The 18,462-nt window shown below is 40.4% G+C and overlaps 1 protein-coding gene across 4 annotated transcripts in view; it reads left to right on the top strand.

Annotated features, from left to right (window-relative positions):
* tulp4a (TUB like protein 4a) overlaps positions 1–18,462 on the top strand; it is a 175,678-nt gene that overhangs the window by 85,440 nt on the left and 71,776 nt on the right. For 3 of the 4 annotated variants that reach the window (XM_069932188.1, XM_069932186.1, XM_069932185.1), the window contains exons 7-8: positions 4,588–4,680; positions 5,991–6,215. In XM_069932188.1, coding sequence (XP_069788289.1) covers positions 4,588–4,680; positions 5,991–6,215 — 318 coding nt within the window. The remainder of the gene's footprint in view (positions 1–4,587; positions 4,681–5,990; positions 6,216–18,462) is intronic. The other variant, XM_069932187.1, reaches the window with a different exon arrangement.

The raw sequence follows: 18,462 nt of genomic DNA, 5'->3' as shown, positions 1-18,462 counted from the left end.
CCTCCCATCTACTGAAGACGTCCATGTGTGATGCTACCTCAAGAAGGCACATATCCCATCATTCTGGTCACTGCTACCTACATGCAGAAGATACAGGAGCCTCTAGATTCAAGAATACTTTCCAATAGCTATTTGGCTTTTGAACCTCATCTTACTACCCTAACCATAAACTACTCCAGAATCACCAAAATATCTGTGCATTTTGGAAATAACACTTTTTTTGGAATCAATTGCCACGTGAATATCCTTTTATATTTATGATCTCCTTTTCTGTCTCAATAGACAGCAAAATCTTTTTCCCTTGCAGAAGTTGACTATCGTAAAAGGACATAGATTCAAGGATGTTTAGGGAGTAACTGAAGCGGGAGGGATTTTTTTCCCCCACACACAGTCATTGGAATCTTCACTACCTTAGGAGAGTGTGGAAGTATCTAGAAAAGCACTTGCAAGTTCACAAGAAAATCTGCAGATGCTAGGATCTAGTGCAGTCCACAAAAGTACTGAGAAATTCAGCAGATAATGCAACATCCATCGAAAGTAAAAGGCAGTTGATTAATCTTTCCCTCATCCCTGTGCCTCTCTTCCTCCAGCTCTCCACCCCTTTTTCTTGGCAGAGTATCTTTCTTAGCCCTCTGCCCTCTCCTCCCCTATCATGTCAACTTCTTTCCCTTCTACTCTCCCACCTATTATCTTTTTATCTGTTCCTTCTGCTTCATCCCCCACCCCACCCCCCCTTCCATCTCCACATCCCTACCTTTTGGCCCTTGAACTCAATCCCCTTGGTCATATTATACAAAAACATGGCATCTCCTTCCACTGCTATGCTAATGATACTCAGCTCTATTTCCCCCTGAAGCCCAACGACCAAGCAAAGCTAATCAGCCTCAACGATAGGGTGCTGGAGGACATAAAGTGCTTGATGGCTCAAAACTTCCTGCAGCTAAACGAAGTCAAATCTTAGATCATCCTATTTGGCCCCCTATTTCCCGTTCAACTCTACCAACTTATCCACTCTCATTAAACCAAAAGTCAAATCCCGTGGTGTGATATTCGATTCCATCTTCAAGTTTGAAAAACATGTCAATGCAGAGGTAAAAGCTAGCTTTTTCCAGCTCCACACTATTGCCAAAATCAAATAATTCCTATAACTGAAATATCTCAAGGAAGTTATCCATGCTCTCATTTTCTCCCATTTGGACTACTCCAACTCTCTATATACAGGAATTTGTCAGTCGTCATTATCCCGTCTGCAACTGGGTGCAGAATGCAGAATGCTGCAGCAAGGCTCCTGTCAGGAGACAAGACGTAGCTTCCCCATCCACTGGGTACCAGTACAGCTCAGAGTAGATTTTAAAGTTCTCCAGTTTGTTTACAAAGCCCTTAATGAACCAGCCCCCTCTTATATCACCGATCTCCTCCACTTCATGATCCATCAGATCGGCCAATTTAGGGCACTTGGGTGTTCTACGCTCCAATCGCAAACTCAGGAGATTGTGCAACCCCCAAACTGGAACAACATTCCTTCCTCTATCAAATCAGCCCCTTTCTTTAACTCTTTTAAATCTAGGTTTAAGTTACATTTTTATTCACAAGCATTTTGAGGTGATTGTTGATTTTTACCACCTTGTATGTACAATTCTGAACCTCGGGTACTTGCTCTGAACTGCACTTTAAATAGCTGCTTAAGTTGAAATGTAATTTATGATCTGTACTGCACTTTGGTCAACGTATTTTGTTTTAAATGCGCTATATAAGTAAAATAAACTAAACTAAACCTTTTTTTAATAATTTATTTTTGATTTTACAAATCAAATAAACAGAATTTTATACTCTCTTTTCGTATAATATATTTACAGTCCTTATTTCCCCCTCTTTTTACCCTCCCCTCCCTATCTCTTAAATTATACAAATACCAAATTATAAAAATACAGACATACAAAACCACCTAAATACCGACAAAGAAAACAATCCTCCTCAAAGCTAGAGGACCTCGGGTATTAAATAAAACAGGCAGGGGCAAAAACACACGTCATCTGCGCCACATTCCTCATTTCATACTCTTAATCCTTTACCTGCTGGGACGGATTTTTTTTTTTCTGTCTTATTTGGTGGGGTGTAAATTATATCTGTGCACCTATGTGCCTCAGAAACAGTTGCCACACATCAATGAATGTGCCATATCTCTTCCACAAATTGTCGGTGATTTTCTCTAGGGGCATGCAACACTGTATTAACTAAACCTTTTTATTAAGGTAATGGAACTCCTGAAGAAGGGCTCATGCCTGAAATGTTGACTGGCTTTATATATTCTGGATTTTGAGTGACCTGAGTTTCTCCAGCACTTTAGGGTATTGCATCAAATAAGCACGGATTGCTAAAGCATGGAAGGCTAGAGATCAAATGTGGGTAAAAAATGGATTTGTATGGGACAATGCAATAGTAGGAATGGGCAAAGTAGATTGAAAGACCTGTTTCTGTGCTGTACCACTTTGACTCTGATACAGTGGGAAATAATGAAGCACTGAAGGGTTTAAGGAACACCTTGCCTTGTAGGTATTGTGTCAGTCAGATAAAAATTAAAAAGACACATATCCTTTTCTTTTCTAACGAACTCTGAATGTCATCCCCAACTGAAAAACAACATCAATCCACTCTGACTTCAGGGCCAATGTGTTACTGCTGCTAAATTCTTTTATTGACCATCCCAATGAATCAGAATTTATTGTCAAGAACATCATGAAATTTGTTGTTTTGTGATAGCATTTCAGGTGCAAATGTTGCTATAAATTGCATTTTAAAAAATAAATTAATGCAAAAGAAGAGAAAAGTGAAGTACTGTCTGTGATCCATTGTCCATTCAGAAATCTGATGGCAGAGGGGAAGTAGCTGTTTTTGTACCATTGGGTGTTCATCTTCAGAGTCCTGTACCTCCTGATGATAGCAGTGTGAAGAAAGTATGGCCTGGGAGGTAAGGCTCCTTGAGGATAGAGGCTGCTTTCTTCTTAAGACATCGCTTCTTGTAAATGTCCTTAATAAAGTGAAGACTAATGCCCATGAAGGTCCTGGCCAAGTTCACAACACTCTAGTCTTTTCCTGTCCTGTACAATTGCACCTCCATACCAGACAGTGATGCAACCAGTCAGAATGCTCTCCACGGTACACCTGTAGAAATTCGCATACCAAAACTCCTCACGAGGTATAGCCGCTGGTGATTCTTTGGTACTGCAGGCCCCAGGATAGTACTCCAGAGATGTTGACACCCAGGAATTTGAAGAAATTTACCCTTTCCACTGCTGACCCCTCAATGAGAACTGGTTTGTGTTCACCTGACTTTCCCCTCCTGAAGTCCACAATCAGTTTTTTATTTTTACTAACATTGAAAGTAGCTGATCTCACACCTGTACGCTGACCCCGGCAGCCTACAGGACTGTGTTTCAGACATGGGTCTCGACCTTGGCCTCTGCAACCTACAGAACTGAGCCTCCGTCACCAACTCCCACCCTGGCTACGGGAGCGCAAGGGCTCTCCCCCTCCACCCTCTGACTTCCACATCCCTTCCCTCCCTCCCTTGGACCCTTCTTCCCCTTCACCTCCTGATCTGGTTCATCCTCCTTCCCTCCCTGACCCCATTGACCCTCCCCCTAACCCCTGCCTAGTCTTCACCATCACTGCTGACCTTCAACCCACAGAGGCTGTACATTCTGTCCTCAGTTGAGGCCTCACCTTCATCCTACCCTAGGCCACACCTCAGCGAGTTGCAGACATATCATGATGCTGAACTCTTCTTCCATCAGCTCTGTCTCCATGTCTACTTCCATAACTACAATTATCTACCTTCACTCCCCTCCCTTCTGCCACTTTAAACCTTCTTCCTCCTCCTGGACACCTCATACTGTTCTGTCTGTTCTGTTCTGTCCCCTAACTCATTCTAATTTCACTCCCTTTGAATGCCTGGCCTTCCACTCCCTCTGCACCAATTCAAACCTCACCATCAAACCTGCAGACAAGGGTGGCGGTGTTGTGGTCTGGTGCACTGACCTCCATCTGGCCAAAGCCAGACAACTCTCCGACACTTCCCCTTGCTTATCTCTCCAACGGGACCCCACCAAAACTGTATCATGCACCATCACTGAACACATCATTTCTGGTCACCTCCCTGGCACAGCCTCCAAACTTGTTGTTTCCCATCCATGTACTGCCTGATTCTACCTCCTACCAAAGATCCACAAGCCCAATTGTCCCAGCAGATGCATCATGTCTGCATTCTTCTGCCCCACTGAATTGGTCTCCCCTTACCTTGACTCTGTTTTGTCCCCCAGTCCAGTCCCTCCTCACCTACACCCAGGACACTTCACATGCCCTCTATCACTTCAACAATGTCCAGTTTCCTGATCTTGATCACTTCATGTTTACTGTGGACATCTAATCCCTATATACTTCCATCTCCCATAGCAAAGGCCTCAAAGCCTTTTATTCCTTTCTGGAGAATAGATGCAAATGGTCCCCTCCATCACCACTTTCCTCTGGCTGGCAGAACCTTTCCTCACCCTCAATAATATGTCCTTTGTCTTATCCCACTTTCTCCAGGTCAATGTGGTAGTCATGGGTACCCATATGGGCCCAGCTATGCCTGCCTTTTTGTTGGCTGTAAGGAGTAATTTATGCTTCAGGCCTACACAGGTAAGATTCCTCAACTCTTCCTCCGCTATATCAACGACGATGAATTTTTCAATTTCATCCACTTTGCTGCCAACTTCAGCTCCAACCTCAAACACACTTGGTCCATCTCTCGCAACTCTCTCCCTTTCCTCGATATCTCTGCCTCTGTCTCGGGAGATAAACTCTCGACAGACATCTTCTACAAACTCACAAACTCCCACAGTGACCTAATCTAGACCTCTTCACACTCTGTCTCATGTAAGGATTCCATTGCATTCTCTTTTGCATCGGCATCCAGGACGAGGACTTTCATGCAGATCATCAGATGTCCTCTTTCTTCAAACAACGTGGCTTTCCCTAAGCCACCATCAACTCGGCCCCCACCCGCATATCCTCTGTTACCTGCGCTATGGACGCTGCAAGATAGGGTTAGTTCCTCCAGCATTTTGGTGTGCATTTGATTTGCGCCCTACCACACAGTCATAGGTGTAGACCAAGTAGAGTAGTGGGCTAAGTACACATCCCTGAGGTGCACCTGTGTCAATTGTCAATGAGGAAGAAACATTATTTCCGATTTTCACTGACTGTGGTTTTCCGATGAGGGAGGAACAGAGGCCCAGGTTTTGAAACTTTTTGATTTGTATTGAGGGTGCGGTGGTGTTGAGAGCTGAGCTGTAGTCAATGAAAATTGGCAGATGTATGTGTTACTGTTTAGGTGATCCAGTGTTGAGTGGAGAGCCAGTGAGATTGCATCTGCTGTGGAGTGATTGTGGCAGTCGGCAAATTGCAGTCAATCCAGGTCTTTACTTAGGGACAAGTTAATTCCGGCCTTGACCAATCGCTCAAAGCATTTCATCACAGTAGATGTGAGTACTACTGGGCAAGTCATTGAAGCTGCTCACTCTCCTCTTCTTGAGCTCTGGGATGATTAATGTCCTTTTGAAGCACATGGAAACTTCTGACTGCATCAATGAGAGATTGAAAATGTAGGGAAGATCTAGTTTCAAAAATAATTTGTATGACCCTCAGCACCTTCACAATCCTACCTCCTCTTCTTATACTTCTCATCTTATTCATCAAAATTTGATGGTGTCCAGTACTACTGAACAACAGACTCTTTTCACTACTAACTTGCCTTAATCTTGAACATGCAACCAATTATCTTGTGTATTTTCAATCTTGAAATGGCTTGGGTATCTGAGCATGGTCCAAGAATATATGGTTAAGTGCATATACAGCATGGAATAAATGAATATCTGCATTTTCATTTTGCATCATGTTCTTTGAATGAATTGAACTGGTCAGCAATGTTTGCTTTTTTTTCCCATCAGCGTCCTATTACAGCCATCTGTTGGGGTCATCGTGACTCGCGTTTGTTCCTGTCTTCTGGACCTACCCTGTACGTTGTTCGTGTGGAGCACAGGATTGCCAACTTGCAGTTATTATGTCAGCAGGCTATTGTCATCTCTCTTCGTGATGAAAAAGACTTCAGCAAATTAACACTCCCACCTCGTCTTTGCTCATACCTCACTGCTGCCTTTGTATCAACAATTAAGGTATTTGCTATTATTAATTGAATGTGGCAAGTTGCAGACCACTTTATCGTCCGTGCTGAATATTTTGAGGTCAAATGTTATGCAGCATCAAAGATGTTAACTTTAATCTTCATCATGGGAATGATGTAAGATCAGTACTCAAGATGTATTCACTTGCTTGCCCTACACACTTCTAGAACAAGTGCTGATATTTGTAGAAATTTCTACAAAAATGTTTATAGAAATCATGTCAAACCTTTCCAAGTGTTAGGAGGTCAGGCCTATATTATGTATCCCTACGATGCTGTTAGGTGCCTTTCCCATTTGCATGTGTGTACGCTCCTTAGCTGGTTTCATCACTAAAGCCATTTTGTCTTCTCAACTTGGTTTTCCATACCAACCATTTCCTAAAGAACACCATCTGTTTCCAAGGATGGTCACCAGGCCCAATGACTAATTATGCCTCATAAAACAGTATTAATATTGTTATTATCTTCTCTGTAAAAACAAGTTCAAAAAATGCCTGTGGTGTACAATTTTAGAGTTAGTCTTGGAAATGTTGAAGTAGGTCCATGAGTTCAATATTTGGTCTTAAATTTTGATACTCTGTTATGTTGATGTTAGAATCCCAGAATTTAAAATCTTGTCATTATCTAGGACTGATCTCGATCTCAACTATACATAGATCTAGTGAAGTGTTGTCCACTCTCCTATTTCAGCATCCAGGTCCCAGAACAAGATACGGAGACTGCGGATGCTGGAAGCTGGAGTAAAAAACAAACTTGGAGGAACTCAGCGGGTCAGACATCATCTATGGAAGCAAAGGGCCTGCTGGACTCCCAGAGAAAGGAGATTTTAACTAACTGAGTTTGAACCACATTCAATTCCAAATAATCCCAACCCCCCCCCATAAAAAAAACTTGGAAGTGTATTATTGCCTAAAGCTGTCATCTTCAAATTGTTGGGGAGTTCATTAAATAGATAATTATTAGTACTCATTAGAAACATTCTCATTAAACAAAAACAATTTCTCAATCATTGGGATAAAACCTTTGCCAATTTAGGCAGAAATTATAGAATTGGTTTTGCACTTCCTTGCAATTTTGGTCATTGAAGTAGCTCCTTTACTCATCTTTCATTTGACCAGTTGGAATTTTACATGATCCATTGCTCTCTCCATGTTTTGTTTTGGTATAAATTGTAGTAGCATTGGGGTTCAAACTTACTGAATGACTGGCTTCAGGGCAGGTGATTTTCAAAACACCCAATTTTCAAAGCAACCAGCCTATTTCCCCAGAAATAGCAATATACAGTTTTAAGATACCATACCCTTTGCCAGTCCTGAATTTGTGTGAAACTGGGGAGTTTGTTCCTTATTCATATATAGGGTACAACTGCTTGGAAATCCATTCATTTCAGCATTACAATTCCTTAGATAGCCTTCAAAGGTGAGATTGCCATGTCTCAAAATTGTGGACCTCTTTGAGTTCATCCCATTTGTCTCTAATTTTGCTCAGATCCCTCTAAATCTTTCCCATAGATGTTGTTGTCTAAATTTCTTTTAAATGTTGTAATTGTACCTGCCTTTACCACTTCCTCTGGCAACCAGTTCCATATTCCTTTAAATCTTTGCCCTCTAGTTTTAGAGCTCCTTTTTTGGGAAAAAGACTGATTATTTACATTATCTATGATTTTGTATCGTTATTCGATAAGGTTCCCCTCAGCCTTGTACAATCCAGGGCAATCCAGTCTCTCTGTGTAACTACCCCTCCCCTCATTTGTTTTACTATTTGCCTAATTTTGACATCTGATGAAGAGCTGAGGCCCAAAGCATCAACTGCCTGTTTCTCACCATGGATGTTGCATTACCTTCTGAGTTTCTCCAGCACCTTTGTGTTTGTTCCAGTTCTCCAGCATCCAGACTCCTTGTTTAATCTCCTTGTGACTCTATAGTCCTGGTAATATCTCGTGAATCTTTTCTGCACTCTTTCCAACTTAATAACGTTCCTTGAGCACCCTGTCTAACTGTATTGCTATTTTCAGGGAACTATGTATCTGTACCCCTTCGATTTTCTGTTCTACAATGCACTTGAGTGCACTGCCATCTACTGTGCAAGTCCTGCCCAGGTTTAACACAGCAAAATGTGACATCTTCTACTTGTCTGAGTTAAAGTTCATCTGCCACTTTGAATTTTGTTTTGGTCCTAAACATTCATCTTGAAATTGTAGAGCTTTCTTTTTTTGAATATTTTATTTATTAATTTTAAACCACAATATAAATTGCATTACATAAAATTCAAAAATTATAAAAATTCCATGAAGTATATATATATAAAAAAGAAAAAAATGAAAAGAAACCCCCACCACCTCCCTCTTGCCAAAACCCTTGGAAAAGAGAAAAGACAGAGTACCAAGAGGATAAAACATAACAAATTCTGATTGGAGGATACCAAGAAGTTGGGCCATTCAGAGAGCCTTAAACATACAATTTAATAAATAAGGGCTCCATATTTTCCAAAAAGGATGATATTTATTTTGCAGACTATATGTCTGTAACGGTATGCAGCTATGAAGTTTTGTGTGCCAGCTTTCCATACCTAAATCTATATCTGACTTCCATGATATTGCTATACATTTCCTAGAAGCTGCTAAAGTAATTCAAACAAATTCAATTTGATACATATTTAATTTTAATTTAGGTCTTATAACCTTATTACCACTGTATTTTTTTTCCAAAAATGTATCCATCTCCAACCAAAAATGTCTAACTTTAGGGCATTGCCAAGTAAAATGCAAAAAAGTTCCAATCTTCTATCTACACCTAAAACATAAATCTGAAATAGCTGAATTTAATTTTGTGGAGTCAAATATAATTGATGTATAAAATTATACTGGACTAACCTATATCTTACATTTACAATTTTAGTCATATTATTTCTTCATAATTCCATCCATTCTTTCTCATTTATTTGTGTATTTAAATCTACCTCCCATCTTAATCTTGAATTAAGCATCCCAATTTTAGGGAATTGTAGATCTTTCTAAACAATTCTTCATTAACCTTCAAAAGTTGTATGTAATCAAATTATTTAACGTTACTATTCTAAATTGTTGTATACTATATGTATCTTAGAGTTGCATCTTTCCTCCATCTGGCCAATGCCTCTCACTAATCACTCATGGGTTGCCTGCAGCTCCCTGTTGTGTCAATTATGTCACTGCAACATGCCATAGTGTGGAGGTGCAAGTGACAGAAACCAAGGGCCTGGTGATTTTTTCCACTGTTTCTGAACCCTAATCATCAAAGATGAATGTTGAATTAGTTAAAAAATAGAAGATTGATTTAAAACATTCATATTAAAATAGAGAAAAGCAACCTGATCTAGTTTTACTGAAGATTGGATTCTCATGAAATGCAGATTAAGATTAGTTTAAAGCGGAAAAGCCAGATATAGTGTATTTGGCTACTCAGCTCAGTCTAAGTCCAGCAGTGTAGCAGGATGCCATCTAACTGCCAACTATATTGTCTAATAGAGAGGTTAGATGCAACATTTTGTATTTCTGTAAAGGGTTTGATGAAATAATTGAATTGATTTAATAAAATCACCAATGCTTATCAATTTAGAAGGGGTTCACATCCGAAGAAGGGCTCAGGCTTGAAATGTCGACTGATTTTTTTTCCTATTGACGCTGCATGACCTGCTGAGTTTCTCCTCTAATTTTATGTACTGCACTAGACCCCAGTATCTGCAGACTTCTTGTTTGCTTCATTTTGGATGGGTTTGTTTTTCTAAGTTGATTTTAATATGTTCTTGTCTATTTGCATATTTGAAGATGACTTACTCCTGTATTTCCCTGAAAGTGTCAACACAAAGAGGTTAGGTGGTAATGAAGGCATACAGCTACTTGATTTTATTGGGCAGGGTATTGAGTTTAGAAGTTGGCAAGTCGTGTTGCAGCTGCATAAAATGTGAGTGAGGCTACATTTAAGAGTTGTGTGCCGTTCTCATCATGGCATAACAGGGAGGATGTTCTGGCTTTGGTAGGGTGCAGAAGCAATCCACAAGCATATTACCTGGATTAGATTGTATTAAATACAAAGAAAACTTAGGCAAATTTTAATTGTTTTCTCTGGAGCATTGGAGGCTGAGGGGAGACCTTTATGTAAGTTTATAAAATTATGAGCAGCAAAGATGGACTTTTTCCCCAGGGTGGAAATTTCAAATACTAGAAGATATAGGTTTAAGGTGAGAGAGAATAAGTTTAATAGAGATTTATAAACCATTTTTTAAAATCGAGAATGGTAGGTGCCTAGAGTATACTGCCAAGGGAGATGGTGGAAGCATTTGGGCACACACAAAAACAGGAGGGGACTGGAGAGAGAGGCAGGGAGATGGGAATCATTTAGCCTGGAATCATGAGTGACACAGACATGGTGGGCCAAAAGGCCTGTTCCTATGCTGTTCTCTGTCTTGTCGATATTTTCCAAAAGCAAACAGGCAAAGTACTTCAGACACATGGGTTTTACTTACCCAATAATTATTCACAAAGTTAGTCATATTGAGATAAGTTTTAATTATGGGTTGTTTAAATAAATGAAACATGACTGAATTGTGAATTTGCATTTTAATTTTACCAACCTTAAATATTCTAAGGCTAATTACATGCAAATTAATTGCATGCTTTAGTAGCTTATTGATATTTATCTGGTGTATTTCTTTATATATTTAATATGTTTCAAATTTTGCCAACTTTAAACAGAAAAAAATCAGGTGGTAGGAGGCATTGACCCCACACAATGGAATAGAGTGACCAATTCTGAATCATTTTTCTTCTCATTGGCCCATATTAGCTGTTTGACACAACAGTGTTTCACCACTGGTAAAGGTAGGTTTATGGTTGAGCACTGTGTGCTATACTGCATCCAAGATAAATCATGTATCTAGTCAGGAATGCAAATGCAAAGAAAAGCTTTATCTGATTATATTTTAGAATGAATATTATGAAATGGAGGGGACATGTGGAACACCATGCAACCTACTGACTCCTAAGGGATTTACTAAAAAAAATTGCATATTAAGCAAAGTTAAAGTTACAAAAACTATTTTAAAGTTACTTTAAAGTGCTCATCAGAAGAAGAAAAATGCTGCCAAAAAAAGAAAAAGCTGCAAAAACTTCACCAAAAGAAAAATGGGAAGAGAGAAAGTAAAGAGAACTCAGGCCTACCTTGTCATCGAAGCAGACCGGTGAAGTTGATTCTGGATCCATTGGTGAGGGCCCAATTGAAAGACCATTCTCCGGCGCCTTCTCTGCGGTACCCCGCAAAAATGGCACTGTTGGAAAAACTAAGACTACATCGCGCATGTGTGAGAAGTCGGGTATGCGCATTGCAGATAAAAAAAAAATTTTGAAAAAAAACTTCAGGTCTTTTAAAGGGCCACTCCAGCGTCTCCACCTCTGAACAGGAGGATGACACTTCTGTGGAAGAGGACTCAGAGGATTATGGAAGCGAAGAAGAAAGGACAAGTTCAGAAGAAGAAAGATCTACAGGCAAGAAAAAGACTTTTAATAAGAAAATGGATAAAATTGATGCTAAAATTGACAGACTTTCTGATACATTGGAGAGTAATTTTAAACTTTTAACTGTAGGATTGAACCAAGTCAGAACAGAAACAACTAAATTGATAAATAATGTTTCACAAAGAGTTGATAAAGTGGAAGAGCAAATCCAAGATGTGCATGAAGAAGTACAACCTGTTGAAGAAAGGTCAAATATAAATGAAGATAAAATGACTGGTTTGATTTCTATGAAAGAAAATCTGCTTGGGAAAGTTGGCATTTTGGAAAATTATACCAGAAGGAATAATCTTAAAACTGTGGGGTGGGACCATAAAAAAAGAAAATTTTATCCTGCATTAAAAAATTGGGAGTAGATATTGCTTTTTTACAAGAGATTCATTTAACCGAAAAAGAACACTTGAAATTAAAAAGAGTTTGGGTAGACCAGGTAGTTTGTTCTACATTTAATTGTAAAGCTAGAGGAGTAGCAATTTTATTTAAGAAAAATTTACTAGTTAAAATTCAAAATGTAATTACAGATCCAGTGGGTAATATGTAATGGTAAATTGTCAAATATTGTCTGAGGAATAGACTTTGTTAATTATGTACGCACCAAATACAGATGATCAGAAATTCTCCAAGATACTTTTTTGAATTTAGAAGATATACTTTAAACTGTTTTAGTCGGTGAAAATTTTAATTTCTGTTTGGAACCTTTGTTGGATAAATCATCAAGAACTATAGTTAAATCAAAAGCATGAAAATATTGTTATTTTTAAAGAAGGATTTGAATATAATTGATATATGGACGATACATCTTAAAGGAAGGGATTATTCCTTTTATTTCTAATAAATTTGATACATATTCTAGAATTGATTTTTTTTGCTTTCGTCTCAAAATCAATCAAGAGTTTTAAATATTGATTATAAAACAATATAATCTGACCATTCTCCATTGTTGATTGAATTGGAATTTGTTGAAAAAAAAATACTCAGTATATAGTTGGAGATTAAATCCTTTATTATTGAAAAGGGTAGATTTTTGTCTTTTTATAAACAACATGTAGAATTAATTTGTGATACAAATTTACATTCAACACAAGATATGTTTATTATTTGGGATGTGTTAAACGCTTATTTAAGAGGACAAATTATAGGTTATACTTCAATACAAAAAGGAATATATGAAGGATATAGATAAATTAGAAAAGGATATAATATTGAAAAAGAATTACAAAAATCATTGGAGAATAAATATAGAAGTTTCTTTGGCTTGGCTTCGCGGACGAAGATTTATGGAGGGGGTAAAAAAGTCCACGTCAGCTGCAGGCTCGTTTGTGGCTGACCAGTCCGATGCGGGACAGGCAGACACGATTGCAGCGGTTGCAAGGGAAAATTGGTTGGTTGGGGTTGGGTGTTGGGTTTAATTAATAAGAAATTACAATAATATAATGTTAACATATAGAACAGAGAAAATGATATTACAGTCTCAGCAAAAATATTATGAATTAGGCGAACGATCTCAAAGTTTTAGTTTGGCAATTAAAAACGGAACAATCCTCTAGAACAATTAATGCAGTACAACAGAATAACAATGAAGTGACATTTAAATCACAAAAAATAAATGATTAATTTAAGAAATTCTATTGAAAGTTATATACATCTGAATCATTACATGAGGAGGCTATAGATGAACATTTGTCACAAATGGTATTAACAAGTTTAACTGAAGTAGGTAAAGATGATTGAGATGGTCCTTTTACTGAACAAGAGGTTCATGATGCACTTAATTGTTTACAAAATAATAAATATCCAGGAGAGGATGGGTTTCCAGTTGAATTCTATAAAGAATTTAAAGACTTATTGATTCCTTTATTTATGAAGGCAATAGTACAAGCCTGGAAACTGCATCATCTTCCAGAAACCTTTGCCATGGTGATAATTACAGTTATTCCTAAAAAAAATAGAGACCCATTAAAACCAGCTTCATATAGACCTATATAATTTTTAAATGCTGATTATAAAATTATAGCAAAAATGTTAGCGAATAGGATTAATGATTATCTTCCTGAATTAATAAATATAGACCAGTCAGGTTTTGTTAAAAATAGACAAACTTCAGAAAATATAGTAAGGTTATTAAGTATAATTCATTTAGTACAGAGAAAAAAAAAATTGAGTGTAATCGTGGCTTTATATACAGAAAAAGCTTTTGATAGGTTAGAATGGGATTTTTTAAAGGTCTTAAGTAAATTTGGCTTTGGTTTGAGTTTTATAAATTGAATTAAGGCATTATATATAAATCTTAAAGCTAAAATAATAACAAATGGACAGATGTTTCAATTTTTTAATTTAACTAGATCAAGTAGACAAAGATGTCCTCACCAGCTTTGTTTGCTTTTGCGCCACTCGCAAAAAAGATTGGAAATGACCGACAGTTGAAAAGATTTGTAATAAATCAGACTGAACATAAAATTAATTTATTTGCTGACGATGTATTAGTTTATTTAACTCAATCACAATTATTACCTAGATTTTATTGCCGGTTTCAGGATATAAAATAAAAGTGAAGCAATGGAATTGGTACAAGGAGACTATTCATAATATCGAAAGAAGTTCAATTTAAGTGGACAGATGAGATTAAACATTTAGATATACATATAATAATTTGAAAAATTTATATAAATTAAATTATATTCCAATATTTAAGAAGATAAAAGAAGATTTTTAAAAATGGATGAATTTGCCTATTACTTTAATGTAAGAGTTAATTGTATTAAAATGAATACTATTCTGAGAATTCAATATTTATTTCAGACTTTACCTATCTTTATATATCAAAATTTTTTTTCAAGATTTAAATAAACAAGTTAGGAAATTTCTTTGTAAAGGAAAAATGGAAAGAAAATCATTAGAACAATTAACATAGAAATATGAATTAGGAGAATTGCAACTTCATAAATTTAAGGATTACTATAAGGCAGCACAATTAAGATTTCGTGTTTCTTTGTTTACAAAAAATAAACCATCTTGGGTGGAAATTGAATTAAATAAAATTGGAGAAACTATATCAGAAGAATTTATTTACAAATGGGAACCAATATTAAAACATTTGCTTAATATTTGGAATAAAGTTAAGTTAGAAATTGATGAAAATCTTTTATCGTTAAAAACGCCACTAATTAATCCTCTCAAAAGATCATCTTTTTAAAATATTTAGAACAATAAAGGAATTTTAATATTGGGAGATTGTCATGATAATAATAGATTGATGTCATTTGATCAATTAAAAATTTTATGATATTCCTCATAATACGTTATTGTGTTATTTTCAATTAAGAGCATATTTAAGAAAGAAATTAGGATCTGAAATGATTTTTAAAAATCTTACAGATTTAGAGTAAATTAAAGTTGAAGGAAAAACCTAAATTTTGTTATTTCAATAGCTTATACATTGTTACAAGAAGAAACATCTAAAGTAGGTTTGTTTCATTCAAAAGAAAGATGGGAATGTGGCAGCGCACTCTCTCATGGCGAACCGGCTCCGCTTGTACCAGTGCGTGGTGAGGCAGCAATGAGAAGATGGTGCCGTCAGGGGTTCTCCCTGCCTTCTGCTTACAGCCCAGCGTGCACCTTGGGCAGCTGTTATGACGTCACCGCGCATGCTGTGGTCGAGCTCATGCTGCCCTTAAAGGGGTGCGCATGGGATTTAAATAAAACAGTCGTTAAGGACATCCAACGTGGTGGCTGTGAATTCTTCATTGTAGCTTGCACTACATTGGTGGCCTTGAAGAGCCCGTACGTCTTTCTGGTCTCACAACGTGGATCCAGCCAAGATCAACGACGTTGCCATCAAACTGCCCTCCTTTTGGACCCATCACCCGTGTATGTGGTTTGGGCAGGTGGAGGCGCAGTTTCACCTCAGGAACATTTCCGCAGAAGCCACAATGTTTTAACACGTCGTGAGCGTGCTGGACGAGGAGACGGCAGCCAGGGTGGATGATCTCATCCACAACCCACCAGCCGAGGGTAAATAACCTGCCCTCAAGAACATTCTGGGCATGTTCGGTCTCTTCCCTCAGCAGCGTGCCTCCAGACTCCTGTATCTGGACGGGTTGGGAAACCAAATGCCATTGGCCCTCATAGATGAGATGCTGGCACTGGCAGAGGATCACAAGCCCTGCTTGTTGTTCCGCCAGATCTTCCTGGAGCAGATGCCCGCGGATGTTCAGCTCCTACTGTGGCAGATGAGGACTTCACAGACCCACAGCAAGTCGCAGCCCGAGTGGACACCCTCTGGCACACCAAGAGGGAGAACGAGGCCGCCCTCAGCCAGGTCACTTGCCCAGGAACCAGCCGGCTGCAACCACCCCCCCACCCAAGCACAAGCCAGAGATGCACCATCCCACCCAGTGCTTTTACCATCAATGCTGGGGGGCACAAGCTCGTAAGTGCAGGCAACCATATACCTACCAGGGAATGACCCAGCCAGCTGCTGTTGATGGCTGCGACGGCTGACCACATGAACATCCTCCTGCACATAACCAACAAGTCCACCGGCCGATGTTTCCTGGTAGACACTGGAGCGGAGCTGAGTGTCTTGCCCCCAACCACCCTCGAGACATGCACCCGAGCTTGTGGTCCCACCCTGCAGGCAGCCAGCGGGTCTGCCATCAAAACCTTCGGCACCCGCAGGGCGCAGATCCAGTTCGGGAAAGATAAATTCCACTGGGGGTTCATGCTGACCTCAGTGGGTACAGTGCTGTTGGTGGGAGACTTCCTTAGAGCGCACGGCCTACTAGTTGACATGAAGGGCAAAAGACTCTTCAATGCCTGCACATTCCACTCGGTTCGCCTAGATGCCATGGACATCTGCAAGCCTTAAATCGCCACCATCGCCGGTCCCAGGGACAAGTATTCCAGCATACTTGATGAGTTCCCCTCCATTCTGCAGCCCCGATTCAACGCTGCCTTGTCCCACACGGAGTATACCACCACATCTCCACGCAAGGCCCCCCCCCCCAGCTGCATGCCAAGGCCCGATGACTTCTGCCCAAGAAGCTGCAGCTAGCCAAGGAGAAGTTCTCTTTCCTCCCCGGTGCCCAGGTCTTCTCGAAAGTCGACCTGGTGCGGGGCTATCACTAGATCCCAGTCCATCCTGAGGACATTGGTAAGATGGTGATTATCACCCTCTTCGGCCTTTTCGAATTCTGCGCATGCCCTTCGGGCTCAAGAACGCAGCCCAGTCTTTTCAGCGCCTCATGGATGCATTGGGTAGGGACTTGGACTTTGTTTATTTATCTTGACTATATACTTAACACCAACCATGACCTCGAGGAGCACAAGGCCCATCTCCGCACCCTGTTTGCCCACTTGGCGGGACAGTCAACGTGCCCAAGTGCCAGTTCAGCAAGCAGATGGTGCAGTCCCTAGGGCACACCATCTCGGCAGCAGGAGCTGCCCTGGAGCCAGAAAAAGTCACGGCCGTACGTCAGTTCCCCAAAACCACCACCCTCAAGGGCCTGCAAGAATTCGTAAGGATGGTAAATTTTTATTGTTGTTCCATCCCCAGCACCGCCCACATTATGCGGCCGCTTTTTGCTTTGATCACCACTAAGAATAAGGATCTGGTCTGGTCAGAGGAGGCAGAGAGCACTTTCGCGGCAACAAAGGACACCTTGGCTAGCGCCACCTTATTGGTCCACCCGCGCCCGGAGGCACACACCATGCTCTCAGTAGACACTTCAGCCATGGTTGTAGGAGGCATACTCAAACACTGGGTTAATGGACAGTGGCGCCCGCTGGCTTTTTTAGCAGGCACCTTCGCCCACCAGAGCTCAAGTACAGCGCTTTCAACTGGGAGCTCTTGGCGGTATACCTGGCCATTCGGCACTTCTGTTATTTCCTGGAAGGCAGGCCATTCACGGTGTTCACGGACCACAAGCCCCTCACGATGGCCAAGGATCCGTGGTCGGCCCGCCAACAACGCCATCTCGCCTACGTGTCTGAGTTCACCACTGACATCCGGCACAGAACAGGTAGAGACATCGTCGTGGCGGACGCACTCTCCCAACTGTCAATCAACTCCCTCGCCCCCAGCCTAGACTACACCAACTGGTGCAAGCACAGAGGGAGGACGCGGAGACGCAGGCCCTCTGGACCGCCATTTTGGGGTTCGACCTCCAGAACATTCAATTGCCGAACAGCCCAAGCACGATGCTCTGACGTTTCCACCGGTTCACCGCGACCAGTATTCCTGCCGCAGTGGAGATCACGGGCCTTCAACTTAGTCCACGACCTGGCCCAGCCCTTGGTGAAGACATCGGTTCGTATGGCATGGGCTCAAGAAGCAGGTAGCCGAGATGGCAAGATGCTGCACCAAGTGCCAGGCCTCCAAGGTCCATCAGCATACGCAGGCCCCGATTCAGCAGTTTGACCCGGCAGTTAGGAGATTCCAACACATCCATGTCGATATTGTGGACCCCCTACTTGCTCACAGTGGTTGACCGGACCATGAGATGGCCGGAAGCCATTCCCATCAAGGAGGCTTCTGCTGAGGCGTGCGCCAGGAATTTAGTGAGCAACTAGATCACAAGGTTCTGAGTTCCAGCTCACATCACCAGCGACAGAGGCACCCAGTTCATCTCCACTCTCTTGTCTCAACTGACGAACCTCCTGGGGGTTAAATTCCACCATCCCACAGCCTACC

This window comes from Narcine bancroftii, chromosome 4 (genome assembly GCF_036971445.1).
Source record: "Narcine bancroftii isolate sNarBan1 chromosome 4, sNarBan1.hap1, whole genome shotgun sequence".
NCBI classification, from domain to species: Eukaryota; Metazoa; Chordata; class Chondrichthyes; order Torpediniformes; family Narcinidae; genus Narcine; species Narcine bancroftii.
This window is presented reverse-complemented; position numbering and strand designations above follow the sequence as displayed.